Raw genomic sequence first — 24,597 nt, 5'->3', positions numbered from 1 at the left:
TTTAAGATATTGTTATCAAATTGTTCTAAGATATACAGCAATCCTTTACTTAAAAAATAAGTAAAGTAAAATTTTCAACTCAAGTTCAACCAAGCATATTAACACATCCTCTTGGAAAGCCAACAAAAATTTGACAGTAAAAAGAACACATTTTGCTCCATTTCTAAATGAAAACGTGAAAACTAGGTTAGGCTGTGGCTATAAAATTACTGAGCGACTTTTCATGGAGCAGGAAGGCATTCTTTAGGATAATCTTCAGAGTCTTTGCGATTAATGCATGCTGTAAGTAATAAGTCTCTATGAAAAGTAGAACCTATGTCTTCACCAGAATAATCAAGCTGGATGTTGGACCCAGAAACTCCATATACACCTCATATGTACATATCCATAGGCATCTCACATGTACATATAGTATCAAGATCATTCGTCCATTAGGAGTTTTGCTTGACAAAAATAATTCACTGTTGGAACAACTTGGTCCTTAAAAGTATACATAGAGTTGGTCTCTTCTCTCTCTCTCTCTCTCTCTCTCTCTCTCTCTCTCTCTCTCTCTCTCTCTCTCTCTCTCTCTCTCTCTCTCTCTCTCTCTCTCTCTCTCTCTCTCACACACACAATAGGACATCAGCATTCATATGATAGATAAAAATCAGGGTTTTACTGAAACAATCATTTTTTTCAACAAATTGCATGCCAAGTGAAAATGGCACAGCTGTTATTTTGACCACAGCTGGCTTCAAAACAGTAGCAAAATGTCAGAGTTCAGAAGTAGGTTATATCAAGTGAACAGAGGCACTCTTTTATTTTTGTTTTGTTGTTGTCCTGAACAACCAACCATTTCAAACATTTCTATAGTACATGATTTTATAAAGTTTTCTCCACTTTCTTATGATACCTTTTGCTTAGAAACATCTCAAGACATCTTTGGGCAATTGTAAGTTGTGATAAACTTCTACTCTTTTAAAATTGAACTTTTGCTCCAGAAAATAAAAATTCTATATTGTGCGATATATTTTCAGGATTCTCAGAAATAAGCTTTTTTGATTTCTTGTTGGCAGGAAACTTAGCACACAAGAAACAGTCTGGCTTTTGTGTCCAATCACATTTAGCAATGCAAATAAAATCAAAGGAAATGAAGAGCCAGCAAGTTTAATTTTCCTTGTTATTCCCCAACTTAAGCTAAGTCCAATATGAATAGAAAGAGCTATACAAAAACATAATGTCTGATATATTATTGTTCCTTCTGATGACAGCAACGCTATTCCAGATGTCATTATATAACAAAGATGATAAGTTTACATAATGGATTCATGCCACTCTATTCATGTTTAAAGTAAAACATTCAAAGCATATGTTGCCATAAAAATATTCTACACACAAAGGAAAAAAAAAACAAACAAAAATAAAGCAAATATACATTAGCTTTGAAATTAAAACTCTTGCTCTTAGGGGGTTATTCTACCTGAAACAAGGAGCAAAAGGCCACAAAACTACGACAGGAGCAGGATATTACAACCTTTTCTTAGGTAAGGGTACTATACACTTAAACACTGCATATAGGCTAAAGGAGGTAATAGCATTAAAAAAGAGGAACACAACAATAGCCACTGCAACTCATAAAGGAACTCACAGTATAAATAAGGATACTTTGTAACAGCAAAAACATAAAAGGGGAGGGAGTAAAGACCTGAAATTGCAAAGGGAGATGGAGATTAGATGCATGCAGAACAAAGCTGCTGTATATGTGAAACTCTTTTATATAAACCTAATGACAACTGCACATATACACAACTGAGATACGTAACTTTAAAAAAAGAGGAAAGATCTGTAATACTTTCAGCAATAAAAAAGTGGAGAATTCTGGAGATGGTGGCTGACAGGACTGCAGGAAGGGAGAGAGTGTGACAGAGTAAAGAAGTGAGAGGAGCGTGTGTGGATATTTGTGGTGAGTGAGTGGGTGAGTGAGGGACAGATAGATATCTCAGGAGTCCCAGGGACTGGCAGATTGGCTCACCTAGACGGGGAGCCCCAGCTACCGCTGTGGGCATCCCCTCACCAGCTAGGCTTTGACGCAGAAAGCACGCCATCTTGTAGATGGAAGCAAAGGAGGCCAAGAGTGCTGCCACGCCATATCCGGACTGACCTCAGAAAGCACTCCCGGACCTGTGCTGGGAGCTGCTTGCCAGCCATAACCTATGTGGAACCAATCACCATGCTCTGGCAGTGAGCAATGCAACGTGGATCACAGATATCTCCAGTGAGAGCGCATCAGACAGACCTCTGGGGCTGAGCCTCCTAACCAGAGCCCAAACCCAGAATCCCTGGATCCCACACTTCAGGTTCTCTCACTGTGAGTGCAAGCCATGGCTTCCCCACTCCCCGCTTCATCCCTGATCCCAATACAGAACCTCAGCTGGGTGTGCCCAGAAAGAGTCTTAGCCAGGTGAGCACTCTGCCTCTGGTACAGACTAAGAGCACTCCGCTGCCAGCTTAGGCAGAGTGAGTGCCCGCCCCTTGCACAGACTGAGCACACTCCACCGCCAGCTTAGGCAGAGCCCTTGCAGGACGAGAACTCCGCCTCTTGCACAGACCAGGGCAAGCACCCAGCCACCAGCATAGACTGAGCATTCCCCGCCTGCAGACAGAACCCTTGCTGGGCGAGTGCCCCACATCCTGACAAAGACAGAGCGTGCTCTGCTGCCAGCACAGACAGATCCTTTGGCTGGAGCGCACCCTGCCCCTGAACAGAGCTGTAGCCCAGTGTGTGTTACGCACCTGGCAGAGACAGAACCTTGAGCCGGTGGGTGCTCTGCCACCAGCAGAGACAGAGCTGACACTTGGCACATGCCTACCCACAGCCCAGGTTAGAGCTGCTGGTGCAACCTGGAGTGCCAAGCCACAGGTCACAGGTCCACACTGCAATTGCAGTGCCAGAGGGACCTAGGGCACCATCCCGACTTAGGGTTGGAGCAGCACAGAAAACTGTATGCCAGAGGGCTCTAGACCCTCACAGAGAGTTGCTCACTAAGGGTACTGTGCACCTGCCCCCACCAACCCTGAGAAATGGATAATTGAGGGATCAGAACTGTGGGAGAAGCGGGTACAACTCAGAGCAGAGAAAATAAAGACCTGGGGCTAGCATGTTCAGAACCATTGGACTGTGAAGGGCCTCAGCACCTTGGACCCTAAGCAGGTAGCCCAGGGCCAGAAAGAGACAGGAAAAATGGGGAGACAAATAAACAAACAAACATAAAGGAAACAAAAGGAGGGAATCGACAGAAAAGGAACTAAATGAAATGGAGGCATGCAATAAGTCAGAAAAGGAATTCAGAATAAGGTTCAAACAATGCATAAACCAGATAGATGGAAAAAAATCAACAATCTATGTAAGAATCAGGAAGAAATAAGGAGTGATTTAGCTACAGTAATAACCACCATGGAAGCTTTCAACAGTGAACTAGGAGAAGCAGGGGATCGAATTAGTGAATTAGAAGACAGGGAAGCAAAACACAACCAATCTGAACTGCAATTGGAAAAATAAAAACAACAATCAAAAGACAGGAGGAGAGCCTGAAGGAGCTTTGGGACAACATGAAATGGAGAAACATATGTATAATGGGGATTCCAGAAAGACAAGAAGAGGAGCAAGGGTTAGAAAACCTATTTGAAGAAATAATGTCAGAAAACTTCCCTGATTTGGGGAAGAAAAAAATTACACAAGCACAGAGAGTCCCAAACAAGAAGAACCCCAAAAGACCCACACCAAGACACATCATAATTACAATGGCAAATGTTAATGACAAAGAGAGAATCTTAAAGGCTACGAGAGAGAGACAGAAAGTTACAAACAAGGGATCTCCCATTATATTATCAAATGATTTCTCAACAGAAACACATCAGGCCAGAAAAGAATGGAAGGAAGTATACAAAGTGATGCAAAACAAGGGACTGAATCCAAGAATACTCTATCCAGCAAGGCTATCAATCAAAATTGAAGGGGAAATCAGGAGCTTCACAGACAACAACAACAACAAAAAAACTAAGGGAGTGTATCACTACCAAGCCAGCATTGAAAGAAATGCTAAAGGGACTGTTGTAAAAAGAAGGGGAAAAAAGGGAAGAAGGAACACAGGCACAAAAAAATAAAAATGGCTACAAACAAATACCTATTAATAATAATTCTAAACGTAAATGGACTAAATGCTCCAATCAAAATGCATCAAGTGGCTGAATGGATAAGAAAACATGACCCATATTTATACTGTCTACAAGAGACCAACCTCAGAACAAGAGACTCACACAGACTGAAAGTTGAAGGGATGGAAAAATATCTTTCAGGAAAATGAAAATGGAAAAAAAGCAGAATAGCAATATTATATCTGACAGAATAGACTTCAAAAAGAAGTCCATAACAAGAGATAAGGAAGGAAACTTCATAGTACTAAAGGGATCGATACAACAAGAGGATATAACTCTGGTAAACATATATGCACCCAATGCAGGAGCACCCAAACACATAAAAAAACTTCTGGGGGATATCAAGGGAGAGGTAGACATCAATATAATCATAGTAGGGGACTTTAATACCCCACTGACATCACTGGATAAATCCTCCAGACAAAAAATCAGTAAAGAAGCAGCAATCCTAAATGACTCACTAGATCAGATGGACTTAATTGACATCTTCAGAACATTTCACTCCAAAGCTACAGAATATAGATTCTTCTCAAGTGCACATGGGACATTTTCAAAGATAGATCACATGTTGTATCACAGGCAAAGTCTCTCCAAATTTAAGAAGATTAAAATCATATCAAGTATCTTCTCGGGCCACAATGGCATAATATTAGAAATGAACTACAATAAAAATAATCAAAAAAATTCAAACACTTTGAGGCTGAATAGTATGCTATTAAACAATGATTGAGTTACCAAAGATATCAAAGAAGAACTTAAAAACATCCTGGAAATGAATGAAAATGTAAACACAACAATCTAAAACCTAAGGGACATAGTGAAAGCAGTCCAGAGAGGGAAGTTCATAGCATTACAGGCCTACCTCAAAAAATAAGAAAAAAATGGTTATAAAATATCTAACTCTACAGCTTAAAGAATTAGAAAGAGAGCAAGAAGAAAAGTTTGGAATGAGCAAAAGGAAGGATATAATAAAAGGATATTTATAAAATAAAATAAAATAAAATAAAATAAAATAAAATAAAATAAAATAAAATAAAATAAAATAAAATAAATAAAATAAAATAAAATAAAATAAAATAAAATAAAATGACAACAGCCAACACAACAATAGCCGTCCAGTGTAATGAATCAAAATTATGCCTTTTTATTCTTGTCAGATCAGCAGAAATTATATTTTTGGTGTGCCAAAGGATTTTAATAATTAGTTTATGTGTGCCTTGAGATGAAAAAGGTTGAAAATTGCTGAACTGTTTGTCCCCACAAACAAATATTAACTCAGAATGGATCAAAGACCTAAATATAAGCCCTGAAACAGTAAGTTACAAAGAAGAAAACATAGGTACTAAGCTAATGGATCTTGGTCATAGAGAATATTTTATGAATTTGACCTCAAAGGCAAGAGAAGTATGGTGGAATCTCAGTTCTCAAACTTGATTTGTTCCAGAAAGCTGTTCAAGAAGTGATTTATTTGAAAACCACATCATTTTTTTCCCCATTAGAGATAATGTAAATTGAATTAATTCATTCCAGACCCCCAAATGATTCCAGTTCTTTTTCTTTTTCTTTTTAAAATATATTTTATTGATTCTTTACAGAGAGGAAGGGAGAGGAATAGAGAGTTAGAAACATCGATGAGAGAGAAACATCGATCAGCTGCCTCCTGCACACCTCCCACTGGGGATGTGCCTGCAACCCAGGTACATGCCCTATGACCAGAATCGAACCTGGGACCCTCCAGTCCGCAGGCTGACGCCCTATCCACTGAGCAAAACCGGCCGGGGCTGATTCCAGTTCTAACCTTCCTTATATACAGTACGTTTAATGTACTGCTTAATCTATATACAAACACTTCTTTTCTTAAATTTATCAAACCCCCTCTACTATGAATGTACCATTTTCAGCACTCATTCCAGGGGTGTCTTTCAGGAAGTCAGCATGCAGCATCTTTGCTTTTTCACATGTTGCTGCCTTCTAAATGCTGTCACCAGCTAACTGCCTTTTGCTTTATCTAAATCAACAAGGTTTTCTACCTCTTCAACTGCCTCTGATCATTGTTTCTTTCATGCCCTTAGCAACATTCGCATTCTTTTAAAAAAAATATATATATATTTTTTACTGGATTTCAGAGAGAGGAAGGGAGAGGGAGAGAGAAATAGAAACATCAGTAATGAGAGAATCATTGATTGGCTGCCTCCTGCTTGCCCCATCCTGGGGATAGAGCCCTCAACTAGAAGGTGTGCCCATGACTTCCTGGTTCATAGGTCTAAGCTCAACCACTGAGCTACACCAGCTGGGCAACATTGGCATTCTTGATGCCCTCTTTATGTTCTAAAATTGTGCTAATCATCTACTTCACTAACAAACAAAAAAACAAACAAAAAACAAAAACCACAAAACCTACATGAAAATATTCACAGCACAATTTACTGAGATATTATCAGTAAACTGACTTGCATTCTCTCCTTTGTTTGTGGCCTGAGAGACACTTTCTATCATGTTAATGCATAAGCATGAAAGAGTTGTCGGATCCAGAAGTGAAGTTTTGTTCCACATCTGAAACATGTTTTCCATGAACAACTTTTTTTGAGATGGGAGATGTTTGAGAATTGAGCCTGTAAAGGTAAAAATAAATGAGTGGAACTATATCAAACTAAAAGGCTTCTGCACAGCAAAAGAACGAACAGCAAAACAAAAAGGCAACCAGCCAAATGGGAGAAGATATTTGCAAACAACATCTCCGACAAGGGGTTAATATCAAAACTATATAAATAACTCATACAACTCAACACCAAACAAACAACCCAATTAAAAAATGGGCAGAGGACCTGAACAGACACTTACCCCACAAAGAAATACAAATGGTCAACAGACACATAAAAACATGTTCAACTTCACTAGCTATAAGGGAAATGCAAATCAAAACAAAATGAGATACCACCTCACACCTGTTTGAGTACCTATTATAACAAGATAAGTAATAACAAATACTGGAGAGGTTATGGAGAAAAAGGAACCTTCATTTACTGCTGGTGGAAATGTAAGCTAGTATGCCACTATGGAAAACAGTATGGAGGCTCCTCAAAAGAATGGAATTACCAGCAACCTCTTTTGTGGGTATCTACCCCCACAAATTTGAAAACATTTATTTGCACAGATATATGCCTCCCTGTTGTCATTGCAGCATTATTCACGGTGGCCAAGAAATGGAAACAACTAAAGTGTCCTTTGCTGGATGATTGGATAAAGAAAATGTGGTGCATATATGCAAAGGAATACTACTCAACCATAAGAAAAGCTGAAATACTGCATTTGGTACAACATGGCTAGACTTGAGAATATCATGCAAAGTGAAATAAGTCAGACCGAGAAAATTAAGAGCCATATGATTTTACTCATATGTGGGATATAAAACTGAAAGCAACAAATAACAAACAAGAAAAACATACAAAAACTTATAGACACAGACAACAGTATGGTGGTTACCAGAGGGAAAGGGGTTGGGTAGTAAAGGAAGAGCAAAGGCGGTCAAATATATGGTGATAGAAGATGATTTGACTTTGGGTGGTGGGCCCACAGTCCAATATACAGTTTATGTATTATAGAATTGTACACTTGAAACCTATATGATCTTATTAACCATTGTCACTCCAATAAGTTTAATTAAAAAGTAAGATGTATTAAAAAACACAGCCCTTGCTAAAGTGATCTGAAATACAAAGATCTAACCTCTACTATAGTTATAGAAACTTCCTACATTATGAGTGAAACCATTGCTTGGTACTGGTAGTTATGTTTAGTTACCTGTATCATCCAGTGGTCTAGCCTAGTTACTTCCCTTTCCCTTTATCCTACCAAATAGCAAATGACAAGTATCATGTTAAACACAATTGTTCTCTTTTTGTGGCTAAATGTTGCCAAGTCCTTAATTTCTTGTCTTATGACAGGTTTCCAGATTCCTTACTATATGGAGTGCCTTAAAATAAAACCATTCCATATTGTCAGCATATTATTAAAGTTTGGAGCCTCCCTGGAAAGAAAAAAAAAAACTGAGAGTAGGAACAAATGGGACATAATCTAGAAGCAAACACAATCTATGAACAAAGTGTCTCAAATTTCTAAAAAATCATGAGCCACCTAATGGGCACAGGTATTTACACCGGTTACCAATTTCATACAGTTATAAGAAGATTTATCACAGCTTCCTAAACATACAACATAGCTGTTTAAAATTAATTTTGTTTCACCACAGCTAAAGGGATGATGCTGCATATATCCTTTATCTGAGGTATATCTGACTTAGTGGTTGTGCATTATCAGTCAGAATAACTTGGGTTATTCTATGGTATGATAACCCCAATATCTTGGAGGCTTAGGTTAACAGAGGTTTACTACTTACTCAGGCGACACATTAGTGAAAGGTTGGCTAAAGCCTATAGTTCTCATTTTCTCACTCTGCAACCCAGGCTGATTGATATTTATCTTCTAAAACATTATTGGGAAAGACATAGCAAACCATGCACTGAGTCAAATGCTTCTATGAGAAGTAGCACAGATCACTTCCACTCACATTTCCTTAGCAAAAGCAGTTGTCATGGCCACATCTAGCTGAAGGAGGAGAGAACTGGACTATTTTTTTAAATATATCTTTATTGATTTCAGAGAGGAAGGGAGAGGGAAAGAGAGATAGAAACATCAATGATGCGAGAGAATTATTTATTGGCCATCTCCTGCATGCCCCCACTGGGGACCAAGCCCACAACCTAGGCATGTGCCCTTGACTATATTCGAACCTGGGACCCCTCAGTCCGCAGGATGATGCTCTATCCACTGAGCCAAACCAGTCAGGGCAGAACTGGACTAATTTTTCAGCAACCCTACTATCACAAAATGGTAGATTCCATATGGAGTCGGCTTATTTTCTTATTCTTCAGTCCTACTACATTAGAAAACACTAACATACAACATCTGGTCACTGCCCAAGGAAGGCAGTTTCTGATGACTGTTATTTAGTTCTGAATTTTTGGGTCAAACGTGCATATGACAGTCATAAGTGTGGGAGTAAGTTCTCACCACAGACCTCTCTCAGCAGCACCTCATACGCCAGGTCAATGAGCACATCACCGGGAAAGCAGGAAGCCTGGATGTTTTAAAAGTTGGAAAATGATGGTAGTAAATAGATTGCTAGTTCAGTTTAGATTATTTTAGTTTCAGAAAGAACTCCTTTGTATTCTGTTGCAGAAATTGGATGTCCTCTGAAAATATGACCACTCATATACTATTGATTTTTTTCCCCCTCTGAGGCCCAAAGAATATAAAGTGTTGGGGGAAAGTCCATCTCTTGGCAATAGAGCTATTTGAACAGCAATCCAATTCTCTTAAGAAATTATTTTATCCAAAAACAATATTTTATAATATGTACATTTCAACCCTTAAATTACCTTATGTTTAATGTGTAGGTTTAGATCATTCAAGCTAATTAATACAGCGATGAACAAAAATTTAAGGAAGCCACTTAAAATCACAGAAATGGTTTTCACTGGGACTTTCAGTACCATAAGTTTTATTTTATTCTCACTCAGGGATATGTTCATTTATGAGAGAGAGAAAGAGAGAGAGAGGAAGAAACATTAATGTGAGAGAGAAACATTGGTTGCCTTCCACACATGCCCGAACAAGGGATCAAACCTGCAACCCAGGTATGTGCCCTGACTGGGAATTGTACCCGAAACATTTTTGGTGTTAAGGGAGGATGCTCCAACCAACTGAGCACACTGGCCAGGGCAGTACCATAAAATTTTTTATTTTATCTTTCATTCAAAAATGTGCGTGAACTTTCTCTTGTCAGTCAGCACCTCTTATTATGAAAAAGCAGCATTGTGTGTCAGCCCATTTATCTGTCCTGTTCTCTGATATTACTTGCACAGAACAGATTCGACTTAATTATTAATTAGGTTCTTTCGAGCTCCTTCAGCAATAAAACACAAGCAAGATAAGTATCACCTACTATTATCAGCACTCTTTGAATAAAGCTGTATGTGAATTGGCATTCAACTGAAACATATTTATTAATAGATCAATGCCTTTCTTAGTTATATACACAGAGGGCCGTATTTCAGTACTGATATACACAAAACATACAGATTACAGAAAATCGCTTTTAATCATCCATTTTCAGGCCCAGCCAGTGTTGCTCAGTGTTTGAACCTCAACCCAGACCCCAAGAGGTCACCGGTTTGATTCACAGTCAGGGCACATGCCTGGAGTGCAGACTCTATCCCAACGGTTCTTCACCTGTGGGTCGCGACCCCTTTGGGGGTTGAACGACCCTTTCACAGGGGCCGCCTAAGACCATCGGAAAACACATATATAATTATATATTGTTTTGTGATTAATCACTATGCTTTAATTATGTTCAATTTGTAACAATGAAAATATATCCTGCATATCAGATATTTACATTACTATTCATAACAGTAGCAAAATTAGAGTTATGAAATAGCAACAAAAATAATTTTATGGTTGGGGTCACCACAACATGAGGAACTGTATTAAAGGGTCGCAGCATTAGGAAGGTTGAGAACCACTGCTCTATCCCCAGTAGGGGATGTACAGGAGGCAGCTGATCTATTCTTCTCTCTCAACGATGTTTCTATCTCTCTTTCCCTTTCCCTTCCTCTCTCTAGAAATCAGTAAAAGCATATTTTAAAAAACATTTTAATAATGCACTTTCAGTAAAAAACAAAATAAAATTTCATTTAACTATTCTTCAGCTGATTGGTTTCTCTCTCATTGATGTTTCTAACTCTCTTTTTCCCTTCCTCTCTCTAAAAATAAATAAAAACATTTTAGAGAACATTTTAATCATACATTTTCAGTAAAAAGCAAAATTTCATTAAACTATTTTTCCCTTATAAGAGCTGCACATATGCCAAGAGCTGATTAAGTGATTTAATCAAAATGTAAAACAAAATATGGGATTGCTTCAGCGTGTAACAATATCTACTGTTATGCTTGTGTAAGGCAATTAAAAATTTGGCATTTTTTGCCCTACTTTCTTTTTTAGTGTAATGTGGATTTTATAGTCATGTTGGCAATGGCATGACCTGTACTGTTTTTTCTCTGCAAATGCAACGAAGAATAATGCCACTGTAATTTTTGTTTTCTTCTCTACCAGTCATGAAAAAAATCATAACTTTCACACTGGAAAGCATTAACTAGCAAATATTTCTCAAAATTCAAATAATGTAACCACAAAAATTTTAAGCATTATTTGAATAAGAAACCAAAACTTTTTATGCCAGCATAGCAGTCAATACTCAAGAGACAAAGAATGAAAGGGTTCTCGGATCAATAAAATTTAATTTTCAGATATTCACCATTGTAATTTTCAGACGATTCATCATACATCCTACTTGCACTTCTCTTTTTTTATTTTTAAATTTTCATTGAATTTATTGGGGCAACACTGTTTAATAAAGTTATATAGGTTTCAAAATACAGTTTTAAAATAAATGATAGGAAACCTTCCAAGAGTTTTGACCAGACTTGATTAGATTTTAAAAGGTCTCTGATGCCCAGCCGACGTGGCTTGATGGTTGAGTTTTGATTTAGGAACCAGGAGTTCATGAGGCCATGGTTCGATTCCCAGTCAGGGCACATGCCTGGGTTGAGGGCTCAATCCCCAGTGGGGGTGTGCAGGAGGCAGCCGATCAATGATTTTCTCTCATCATTGATGTAACCACATTGGGTAGGCTGCAGTTTAAATCTTAGTGAGAGAGGTACTGTATGTCTCTACCGTAGTCACCTGGATTGTTCCCACCTAGTGACTACACATAGTTAGCATTGTCGCAGTAAAATAATGTACATTGGCCTGGCCAAGTGGCTTGTTGGTTGAAGCATCGTCCTGTATACCAGAAGGTTGCAGGGTTAATTCCTGGTCAGGGCACATACCTAAGTTGAAGGTATGATCACCTATCAGAGCACGTAGAGGAGGCAGCCAATCTGCCAATATCTCTCTCTCTTCTCTCTCTCTCCCTCTCTGTCTCTCTTCTTTCCTCTCTTAAAATCAATGAAAACATTGAGTTAGGTTTAAAAAATAAATTAATTAATTATTTAAAAAAAAATTTTTTTAAATGTGCATTAGCCACAAGCAGAGTTGCAAAAAGGGAGGTGTATGACCTCTGCTACAGCAAACTCTCCAGGTAGTCATTGGGTTCAACTCCTTGGAGAAGATGATGTAAGGTAATTCATTACTAGGGACTTCTACCAAGGCATATATACTGGATTTATGGACTTTAGGTTCTAATTAAGAAATTATCACTTAGTACACGATGGGGAAGGGGTGATAGGTTTACTGAATATTATTTCATTTAAAAAGCAATATAGCATATATCTCTCAAGTGAACTTTCTTGTAAACAATTAAATTCATTAATTGACAAGTCAATTCTACCACAAGTCAATACACTATTCAAATGGTCATTATAACACTTTTTTTTTTCACTTTAGGAATCCTAAAACCATTAGCCAGGAGAGCATTATAAAGATTTGTTAGAAGGGCAGGTCAGTTTATTCAGAGATTTTCCATTATTGCACTAGACCAGCAATTTTCAACTCATGTGCCACAAGAATGTCTAAAATGCAATACCTGACTCTTTAGTCAGGAGCACTGACCTCTTCTCTCTTAATTGTCAAATACAAAAATGACAATAGCCAACACAATAATAGCCATCCGGTATGAATACCCTGTCTTGCATGGTAAATTATAGGTCATATAATAAAGTTGCATCTTATGGTCACCTCTCATAATAAAGTTGTGTCTGACTGGTTAATTCTTTGTATCAGAAATTCTTATATACAAGTATAGGCACCTGATTTTTTTAAAAAAGTAACTTTGGGCCCTAGCCGGTTTGGCTCAGTGGATAGAGAGTTGGCCTGCGGACTAAAGGGTCCCAGGTTCGATTCTGGTCAAGGGCACATGCCTGGGTTTTGGGCTTGATCCCCAGTGGGGGGCGTGAAGGAGGCAGCCAATCAATGATTCTCTATTATCATTGATGTTTCTATCTCTCTCTCCCTCTCCTTCCCTCTCTGAAATCAATAAAAATATATTTTAAAAATAAATAAATAAAATAAAAGTAACTTTAGAACAAAAAGAGTAGATAATTATTATTATTTTTTAATAAATACATCAAAATGATACCTATTTTTGTTAGATTGGCAAAAAATATATATTTTGGAGTGCCACAGAATTTTAGTAATTAGCTTATACTAGTATATGCCATGAGATGTAAAAGGTTGGCAATCCCTACCCTAGCAATATTTGGATAACTATCATTTAGTCAGTAGGCAATTACTCTTTCAGATTTGCCTGTAAAAGACTTAGTTAAATGTTCTTTAAAGAAAATCTCAGCCCTCATTAATTATGACTATTTCTAACTGAATTTCCAGATGACTTCATGTGACCACTAAATAGTTTACATGTAATAGTTAACCTGCAAAGGTAGTCACTTTATTGGTACCATAAGATAAACCTTGGGTTTTATATGACCATATAAATCCTGACTGAATCTAAATAAAGAATTTAGCAGACTAAATTATATTTTACCATCTGTCCAAGGAGCTAAAATGGGAGGCAAAGGTATAGTTCTGATCTTAATTATTTCAATTGTTTGTGTGGAAAATATATGTTTTCCATTCAGAACACATATGGCTGAACATAGTTATTAGAATCTTAGTGTCATACCTCTCGAATAGCAGTACAGAACTCACTCTGAAGCACTTTCTTAAGGGATTGTAGCTTGTGCACTGGGACTTCTCCGGATTCCTGTAGTTTTTCCAGTAATTCAATGGCTCTGGCAACATCTGAGTTAAAAAAAAAAATCAAGTGAAAAGATCTAGAGTAACTATGTCTCATCAGCAAAGGACCGTCATTCCCACTGAATAGCGATGGCGAAAATTAAGTGGAATTAACTGCAAAATCAGAATTTACAATTCATAGCTTATTGATCTAATCTTTTGATTAAAAAGTCGTTTAAATCTGTTCCACACAATTTGTAACTGAATACATCTTCTTTGATGTCATTTCATGTATAATATTTGTCACACAAATCAGTTTGAATATTCTTTCAGAAAAAGAGCAGGAAACATGCCTTTTATTTATTCTGACACCCTGATAACCAAATGAGTCCTGTCAATTTTCTTTCTGAGATGGTTTCTCAGTTTGACTTTTCCTTAACCATACCACATTTATCACATCAGCAGTTTCACCTTTATTAGTATAACTAGAGGCCCAGTGCATGAATTTGTGCATGGGTGGGGTCCTGCCAGCCCAGCCCCAATTGGGGATGATTGGGGCTGGGCCTGTCAGGAGGAGGAGACGGTGAGAGGTTGGCCAGCTTCCCCCTTATTGGGGCCCGATCAGGGCAGGCTGGCTGGGGGTAGGGATGGAAGGCAATTGGGTGGGGGGCTGATTGGGGATGGAGTTGGCTGTGGGGAGGGACTGTGGGCAGTGGGACAGCTGGCCCTGCCCCCAAATGAGGTGGGGGGACCAATCAGGGGTCAGCAGCCAGGGGAGGAGCCGTGGGAGGTTGGCTGGCCAGCCCCACCCCCAACTGGTGTGGGGGGGCTGATCGGGGGCAGAGCTGGCTGGGGGGAGGGGCCACAGGTCAATCGGGATGGTGGGGGCTGATCAGGAGTGGGGCTGGCCATTAGGAGGGGCTGTGGGTGGTGGGCTGGTAGGCCCCACCCTCGAATGAGATGGGGGGGCCAATCTGGGGTCAGTGGCCAGGGGAGGAACCAGGGGAAGTTGGCCAGCCAGCCCCACCCCGATTGGTGGGGGGGGGGAGGGAATTGGGATCAGAACTGGCTGGGGGAAGGGGCCGCTGGCCAATTAGTGTGGTGGGGGCTGATCGGGAGTGGGGACAGCTGGGGGAGGGGGGGCAGGCGGTTGGCTAGCTGGCCTTCCCCCTTCCCCAGCCCCCTGCACCCCTCAATCGAGCTGGTTCGCTGGCCACAGTGGGTCATAGCAACCAGTCATTCTGGTCTTTGTGGTGTTCTGGTCGCTGGCTTTTTATATACTAGTATATAGGTGATTTGATTAATGTACATCTCTTAAACTTGTCTCTAAACTTCTAGAGGGTAGGAATTTATCTGGTTTGATCATCACTGCATCCCCAGAGTCTGGTACAATTCAGTGAATACATATTTGATAATGAATGAATTAGTTAATGGCCTCTCTCCATTTAACTGCCATTGCATTATTCCAGGCCCTCATCATCATCTCTCTTCTGTCCAACTGGAATCATTTTTTTCTCCTCCAGCCTCTTATGGTTCAGAAAGTGATCTTCCTAAAATAAAAATCTGATCATGTACCCACTACCAGCTTTTAGGACAGTACCAAGCAAAAGAGTTTTTAATAACAATTTAAATGCTTCTCTTTCACTGAACAAACAATATAATAATTTACTGTATCAAGAAACATAGCATTTTATGGCCATAGCTTTAAAATTCCCAGGTTGGTTTTGCATTGCCAAGAGAAAATAATTTGATGAAAGGCCTTTTTAGTAATGCTTATCATGATCTCTTCTACTTCTGTTGCTGTATTTAGTCAATAACTCACTGAAAAGTCACTTAGGTGTTTATGTATAGAATAGAGGTGTTCTCCCCGGCTGGCTGCTAAGAGGTTAGAGCCTCAGCCCTCAGAACAAAGGTTCATGAGTTCAATTCCCAGTCAAGGGTGCGTACCTGGGTTGCAGTTTGGATCCCTGGTCTCTTTCTATCTCTCTGTGCCTCTCTCTTTCTCTCTCCTTCTCCCTCCCTTCCACTCTCTCTATGGGAAAAATATCTTCAGGTGAGGATTCACACACACACCCACACACCCACACACACACACACACACAAGAATAGAGGTTTTCAATTCCTAAATGTTTAGTTTTAGAAAGTATTCCATATCCCTTGCCGTCAGATTATAAATTCAGCCAGCCAGTCAGCCACTAATTTATTTGTGTTCCTATTAGATGTGGTACTAAGTTTAACAAGAACAATAAGACACTTCCTTTCTGAACTATCAAATGAGCAAGAATTATTACTGCATAGTTACCTAAAATAAAATCGTTATCACCTCAAAATTCAGGTGGGATTTTCATAGGTGTATGTATCTAACTGCCGGAAGCCAATTCCAGCATGTTCAGCAGGGCTGAATCATCTGGAGTGGCAAGGGCATTTCCCCAAACCTGAAAAGAATGCATTAAATTAATTGTTTGCTGCCAGACAGCTCAGGGCATCTTAATCTACATGTTATTGCCTCCTACTGGCCAAACACCTGAACAGCCGTAGGCTAATTCTCCCCATTCTGACAATGGACTGTGTATACAAAACCCTACCCTTTGAAGTGTATATGGCTCCCTCGCCTCAGGACAATTTGTGTTAATAAAAAGCATGGGGTCCTGAGACCAGGAGATCTTAGCTCCTTTTAGCTAGGCTCCCCTGACCCCCAAATGCCTTTCAAAATTATATTTCGTCTCTGGACTCTTACTTAAGTTACACACAGCCCCTTTTCCAGATTGCTGAAACCCTTTTTAATGCTGGAACAAGAACCCCCACATCTAACCAAAGAATGTAACCAATAAGTGATTTAAATGAAGATTTTTCCCTTGACATATTGCCAAATGGATTGCCAATGGCGCCCCAAAGAAGCACAAATCATGAAATCAATGCGACACTGCCTTTTCTAAAGTTTGTCTGTTTGTACAAAAGCTGAAAGTCAACATAGTCAATTGGACAATACCAGCCACATCCATAATCAATAAGGTACCAAGCTAAGAATTGTATGCATTTCTAATTGCACAAAAGTCTCTACACCTATATTCCTCAGATATATGAAACTATCAACATGTTTAAAAACGAGCTTTTTAAAAAGAAAATCCTGAAACTAGCTCTTCTCTGCCTATACTCCATATTTCCACCCAGCCTGTCTTCCAAGCTAGGCCATGGCATCCTCTCTCACAATCACCCCCACAAGCAGTTAGTCAGTAAGTGCTATAGATTTTATCTCAAAAATGCTTTTTGAACAGAGCCCCTTTGATTCATCACTTCAGGGAAGCCTTTATTATTTCTTACCCATAGTACTAAAACATCTCCTAACTGTTCTTTAAGTCAATCTTTTCTTTTTCAGTCCGTCCTCCACACTGCTTCCAGAATGATTGTTCTGGATGATAAACCTCATTATTCTACTCCCCCTTATAAAACCTTCTCTGGCTTCTCCCTGCCTCCAGGATGAAGTTCAGACCACTTAGGGTTGGTTGCACACAAGACCCTTAACAACTGCCTCTTCTAACTCACCTCTAGAATCCTCTTCTTGCCCATCTTATACATTGGCCACCCAAAAGTTTTGTTATTCTAGGATATGCCACAGAATCCCACGCCTCTACGGCTCTGTACATAACAGCCCCTGTTCTTGGAATGCAATTTATTCCTTCATCTAGGAGTGTTAGGAACTGTGCTGTGTGAAGGACACACAGTGGTAAAGGAGTCAGCCAATTGCTCTTGCTTTCATGGAACTTACAGATTTGAGAGGTCACAGACATGCAATAAAGAGAGTGTGTGCTATAAAAGAATTGCTGCAAGTTAGTGCATGCACATATAATAAAGACATTTATCATCATCCATGAGATCAGACCTCTTTGTGGCAGTAACAGCAGCTAAGCAGAGTTTAGGTAGGAGGTGCAGGTGGGGAAAAAAGGAAGAATGTTCCAGGAAAATAAATGCAAATTGAAGTCTTGTCAAGAGAGTGTGGGCTTTCAAAGAACTGAGAGGAGTTCAGTATGGCTGAAATTGAAACCAGGGCAAGAGTAGCAAGAGATGAGGTAGAGAGAAATCACATCATGAGGGTGCTTTAGGTCGTGTTGGGAAGACTTAGCTTAAATAGCATCTCCTTAGGCACATCTTCCCTGTTTTTCCAGGGCAGATTTAGTTGCTACCATATCTGTATTCCTACAGGTCTTTGTTCACTCACCCACTGTAATAATTCTCTCTGCAATACTGTTTGCAAAAAAAAAAAAAAAAAGATGCCCGTGCAAATCTATAAGCCTCTTGAGGTATCAGGAACAATATTATATTTGTCATTGTATCCATAGTTTAGTGGAGATTACTTAAAAGTATTAGGTGTCTGGTACGCATTTGGTGGATGAACGATAAATTAATGAATGAGACTGGTTCAGAAAGGCAAGGATTAGAGCAGTGGTTCTCAACCTTCTGGCCCTTTAAATACAGTTCCTCATGTTGTGACCCAACCATAAAATTATTTTCATTGCTACTTCATAACTGTAATGTTGCTACTGTTATGAATCATATTGTAAATATCTGATATGCAGGATGGTCTTAGGCGACCCCTGTGAAAGGGTCGTTCGACAGCCAAAGGTGTCGCGACCCACAGGTTGAAAACCGCTAGATTAGAACTTTATGTGTAGTCATATAAATTCTCATGAGACCATACCTAACAACCTTGGTCTAAATTGGCCTGGATCTAGTGTGGGGAAAGCCTGAATCTGTAGGCTAAAGGGTATTGAATAAGTACACTTGGGGAAGTTCAGAAAAGTTCAAAACCTGATAGTCATCAGTTTTTAACCTTGGCTGCACACTAAAATGATCTGGAGTGCATTTAAAAATGATTCATGCCTACGACCCACCCCAAACAAACTGAAACAGAATATTCGGAACAGTGTGTTCTCACCCTGGCTGTAGATATATTGGCATCACCTGAGAAGCAGTAAAAACCATAGATCCCTTGGGTCCCACCCCCGGAGGATCTGATGTGATTGGCACAGGGTGGAGTCTGGGCATGAGGCTTTTAAAAGGCCTCCAGGTGATGCTAAAGTTCAGCCAAGGCTGAGAACCCCTGGCTAGTTGGCATGGCTATTTTTATAGCCTTGATGTGATTCTAATGCGCAGCCGGGGTTGAGAAGCTCTGGTACAGATTAATGGCTCTAAATCATGAATGTGCCCAAGAATAATCTAGGTGAACTTATTAAAATGTAGGTTCCTGATGCCTCAGCTCCATTTTAGAGAGATTGATTCAGGAGGTGTGAGGATAAGGCCTTTTAAACAGATGCTTGGTGATTCTGAAGTTGTTGGTTCACAGACCCCGTTAGTAGAGAACGTAAACGAAATGATCTCTCAGCCCCAGCATTACAGGAACTCTTCTTGCATTTTCTGTTACTCTTTAATACCCTATGCTACAAGATACTGAATGGGATTCTTCCAGGAGAATAATGAAAAGCCTGTGAATAAAAGTAATTAGTGCTAGTTACCATCCACATTCAAAACCAGTATTCCTTAGCAAAGGCTGCTCATTAGAATCACTTGTGGAATTCTTAAACCAGCCTGCTCCTCTAAAAGTGGGATCTAGTCATCAGTTATTTTTTTATAGCTTCCAGATGATTCCTATGACCATCCAAAGTTGAGAAATATCGTTCAAAAAGAGCCATCAAGGAAACCAGACACACCCCATTAAGACCTATTAAAAGCTGGGCCAACCCTGTGACATTATACCATAGGCCTTTTCCAATCCTTATAAACACATAATTGTGAGATGAAAGAAAATTCATGGGGAATTGCTAAGTCATTAACTTGGACAGCGTACTAGGTCTTTTGCTTCCCTTCTATCAACTAAATGAGAAGTGTTCCACCAGAACCCATTGTAGCCATTGAGGATGCCTGCAAGAAGGGAGACAAGAATCTCTTTCCTGGGTGCACAGGCAATGGACTTGAACTGCCTTCCTCTCTGCCCATCTGATCAGAGGCACAGAACTGAGGAGCAATGCTCACTTGGACCTGAACCAACTTGCTCGTACCCACCCAAGGGTTATGGGATAGACAGCAGTTGCTAAAAGGCCAAAAGAAGTCTGAAAACCAAAAGTGATTTTTAGGTCCCTCCAGCCCAGACCTGGCTGGTGCTACAAACCAAGAGGTGGTGAGTGACAAACTGGGAGTGAGATGGCAGTTTTCAGTGGAGTTCTGATTCCCTTTAGTCTGTAAAAGTGCCAGAAACCTGCAAGGCCTGGACCTGGGAGGCACCAAAAGTAGCCTTTGAATCAGCAAAGTACTTGTTCTCAAACGACTGCAATAAAGTGTGTGGAGTTTATTTGTGAGTTCCCTTAAGGTTCTTATTCAGAACTTCCTTACACTTATTTTATGAAACTATCAAATCTGGTTACTGACATATAAGTCTGGGTTTGCTAGTACAGCTCAGATTAAAAGAAATATTAGATAAGGACTGGGGAGACTGATTTACAAACACAACAGAGAATGAAGTTCTCAGAAACCAAACTCTGCTTGTCTGCCAATTCTCGGGTTCATACCTCTACCATTTATCCCATTATTTAAGGAAAATACTTGGCTATTACCCTTGACTCCTCTCTTACACTCTGCATTCCATTAATTCTCAATTCTAAAAGCAACAACAGCAATGCACTTTTATTTAATGTCTACGAAGCAAGGGTCATTGTATGCTAAAAGCTTTACATCTTTTAACCCACTTTATCCTTAAAACCCATGTTATTTAATGAAAAAAATTGAGGTTCATAGAGAATTTAAGTATCTCATTAATAAATAGGAGATCTGGGTTTGGCATCTGAATCTAAGTGATTCTAAACCTTGTGCCTTTTATTTTATACCCATCACAGTTTTTCTTTTAGCAGCCTTTCCCTTCAACATTTAGTACTTTTATAATAGCTCTGTGCTCTGCAGGCTTTTGGTCAGAGGCTGAGCTTTTAATCCTTCTTCCCTCAATAATGATTAACCCCTATTCCATTTACTGGTACAGGCATACCTCTGAGATATTGAGGGTTAGGTTCCAGAACCCCTACAATAAAGCAAGTATCACAACAAAGTGAGTCATAATCTTTTTCTTGATGGAAGTCCTTGTCTTCAATTTGTAAAAATGCCAGTTTCTTTATGTGCAAAACTGAAATGCAGGAAAAAAAGGGAGAGCTGCACCCCTCTCAGCTGGTACTCCCTGGTCATCGGAACCACCTGGAGAGCTCTCAAATGCTATGGAGGAACAGTTCGCAGCTTTGTCTATCTACTGGAATAACCTGGGAGCACTGGGAAAATACAAATGAAAATAAATACCTATATCCTTCCCACATATATTTCTGATTTCATCGTCCTGAGCTATGGCCTGGACATTAGAATTTTCAGATCTCCCAGTGTTCATAAAGTGTGGCTCTCTTGAGAAGCACTGATATAGACTCTCAAAGCACACCCTGGGGATACTAGCAGCAATGCTACTCATAATCCTAATTGCTGTCACATGTAGTGTTTACTGGGCCATTGATCTAAACATGTTCCTTCTCTTAACAGCACTATGAAGTAGGTACTACTATCCCCATTTTATACAAAAGGAAAATGAGACCCATGGAGTTAAAATGACTTCTCCAAGGAAAGAGCTAGTAAGTTGTACAGCTAGGTTTTGAATTTTGGCGTTATGGCTCTAGGATCTGGGCTGTATATGAGATGTGGCTCAGGAATCCATATCCTTCAAATCATTCCCAGCACCTGTTCTCCAAGGTTATACATAGAGATTAAGTGAATCTGACCAACAAATCCTTGCTTGAAGGCTGGAAATAGTGATTCTCCCTCCCTCCCTCCCTCCCTCTCACTCTAAAATCAATAAACACATTCTTGGGTGAAAATTTTGAAAAAAGAAGTAGAAGAAGCTGAGCATGGAGCTTGAAATCTGCTTTTACTAGTCATCTCAGGTGGTCCTGATGCAGGAAGTGGCTCACAAATGCACGTCACAGGGCACTGACAGTTCATTATGTGACCCAGAACAAAGGAAGTCAATGGCCATCATCTATTCAGTACTCACTTGCCTTATTTAGATCGTCTTATTAAGTTCTCACAAGTATATGAAAGGATTTCTACTGTTTCCATTTTATAAAGTAAAAATAAAAAATAACAACAACTAAGGCTCAGAAAGATGAATTATCTGACCCAAGGCTATACATCTAGTAAATACTAGGGCCAGCACTCAAAACCAGATGTGTTTGACTCCAATGCCCATGTTTTCATTTATTTATCTATTCTGTCCCAGAAAACAGATGAAAAATAAAACAATACAGGTAGGGCAAATTTACTTTTTAAATATAGCATCATGATCATTGTAAGCTGGGGAAAAACAGTCATAACAGTGCCCAAAGCCCCCAAAGGTAACTCTTCAACATGTTTTGTTATCACATTGAAAAATCATCAATCAACATCAATTGCCTATGATGGTAAGGTAATGTATTTTGGAAAATTTTTCTTTAAAACAGGTTGAACACTGTAACTAGAAACAACAATAAAATATTGCAACTTAAATGAGATGAGCTTCCAGATATCAGGAATAGTCCAATTATCATCTCTTTCCTTAATGATAAATTTTAATTAACTTGGTTGACATTTAGACTGCCAAATTGAATCCATGACTCATCTGAATCTGGAATTTGGATGAAGATGGAGCTGGCCACTTAAAGCATATTGTTCACTAATTTCATAAAAAATATTATTAGATACAATATAAATTATTTGACCCAAAGCCAGAGAAAACCATAGTATTCCTTGCTTTCTTCTACTGCAAAAGCTAGAAAGCAAATGTACTTCTCTTTCTAGACTCCTTTGCAATTTGGCCAAGTTGTTACAAGTGTAGAGTGTCATTGGGTATGGCTTCCAGGAAAGCTTTTTCTTTTCTTTTTTCATTGAATTTATTGGGGTGACATTAGTTAATAAAATTATATAATTTCAGATATTCACCTGAATATTCTCCTTCCAGGAAAGCTTTTTAAATGGACAAACTGCTGGCCTATGCCTCAGCATTTCGGTCTTTGCACCTTTCCTGTTTCCCTATTCTCTTGCCAGCTACGACATCTTAAAGTGCCCATAGGTGAAAGAGCCATTTTGTGATTGTAATAATGATGATTACATGCTAAGAAAGGTGGAGCAGGAAGAAGGAAGGCCCTTAATGTAATCACTGAGCTGTTACTTTATACTAGCCTTGAACTGTGCAACCCCATGATTCTTATCTATGTGACAAATACGTGCTTTACTATTTGATTTTCTTTGGCTTGCAACCAAATACAAGCTGACACAAGAGCGCATGACTTTGGGCGAAATTGCTCAGCTGGTGAGACGGTTTGCAGCCGGGAAGAGCAGAACTCCCCTGGAAAGGTAAAAAAACCAGGGATTTGGGCAGGAAAGTTTGCCAGACCTCTGAGCCCAGAGAGTCAGAGGGAGACCGCGTGGCAGACAGCTGCGTCCCTTGGGACAGGCACAGCCCCTGACGGGGGGGAAGGAGAACCGCGGGATTCCTGGCGCCGCCGGGGGAATTGCGAGCTGGGTTCTGTGATCACGGAGGACTGAGCCTAAAGGGGGCAGCCTGAAGAGCTGACCAGACCATGCAGTCCGGGTAAGAGAAGAAGCTTACAGAAACCAAGCCTTCCCCGTTTCCGCGGCCGGCATTTGTTTGTTTGTTTTCACTGAATCCTGTTCATGGGACATTTCGGATACAGACACTCACCTGTGCTGAAGAGAGGAAGAGGGTGCGGAGGAGTGGAATCTGGGGAGAGACTGAGGAGACAAGGGGGGCCGGGAGAGGTGGCAACGAATTGAGTGCTGAGACACCCCTGAGCCCAGGACTGGGGCAGCCATTCTCTCCGGAGAGTGAGACTCCTACCCCCAGCCCCCAGGCAAGGAGCACAGCCACACCCAGATTCCACCCTGTAGGAGATCAAGGATTAAAATAACCTGATCAGTCCCTGGGAGTTAACAGGGTCTGGCCTATAGAGGGATTTTCAATCCCAGCAACAACACAGCACTGGTAACTATTACGCAGCCAGCTCTGGGCAGTGAACTTCCACTGGACAGAGAGGCCCTATAGCCTCAGAGGCCAACCTCAGAGCACTGCCACCCAGAGGCTGACCCACAAACTGACTCTTTGCTAAACACAAAATAAGGCAGTCTGGGAAACAAATGCGGCTTGCTTTAAAATAAGGACTGTGGTTTACAACACAGAGGAACAGTGTATCGCAGGGAAACTCAACACTCTCCTGAATACCTGGCAGGTCTAAGGCGAGCCACACTGAAGAATAGAAGAACCGAAGGACCTTCACTAATGCAATATTTTTTTTTTCTTTTTTCACCTTTTAACTAAGAAACCAATTTTTTTTTTTTTTTTTTTTTTTTTTTTTTTTTCTTTTATTTTTTTTTTCTTTTTTTTTCAATCACCTGATTTTACCCTTTTAATTACTACCTTCTTATTTTTAAGCAGTATTATTACTGCTACCATTTTACCATTTTTTTTTTAAAGTGCCATTTTATTTTCTCTTTATTTTATTTTGGGATTAGTATTCTCCATTCTATTTTCATCGTTA

At 39.7% G+C, this 24,597-nt stretch overlaps 1 protein-coding gene across 2 annotated transcripts in view; it reads right to left on the bottom strand.

Annotated features, from left to right (window-relative positions):
• LIN7A (lin-7 homolog A, crumbs cell polarity complex component) overlaps positions 1–24,597 on the bottom strand; it is a 143,843-nt gene that overhangs the window by 75,204 nt on the left and 44,042 nt on the right. For both annotated transcript variants that reach the window (XM_036301729.1, XM_036301728.1), the window contains exon 2: positions 13,935–14,053. Coding sequence is in view for 1 of the 2 variants with exons in the window: in XM_036301728.1 (XP_036157621.1) it covers positions 13,935–14,053 (119 nt within the window). In the remaining variant the exon portion in view is untranslated. The remainder of the gene's footprint in view (positions 1–13,934; positions 14,054–24,597) is intronic.

Source organism: Myotis myotis, unplaced genomic scaffold (genome assembly GCF_014108235.1).
Source record: "Myotis myotis isolate mMyoMyo1 unplaced genomic scaffold, mMyoMyo1.p scaffold_m19_p_3, whole genome shotgun sequence".
Lineage (NCBI taxonomy): Eukaryota > Metazoa > Chordata > Mammalia > Chiroptera > Vespertilionidae > Myotis > Myotis myotis.
The sequence above is the reverse complement of the archived record's forward strand: the minus strand, read 5'-3'. Positions and strand labels throughout refer to the sequence as shown.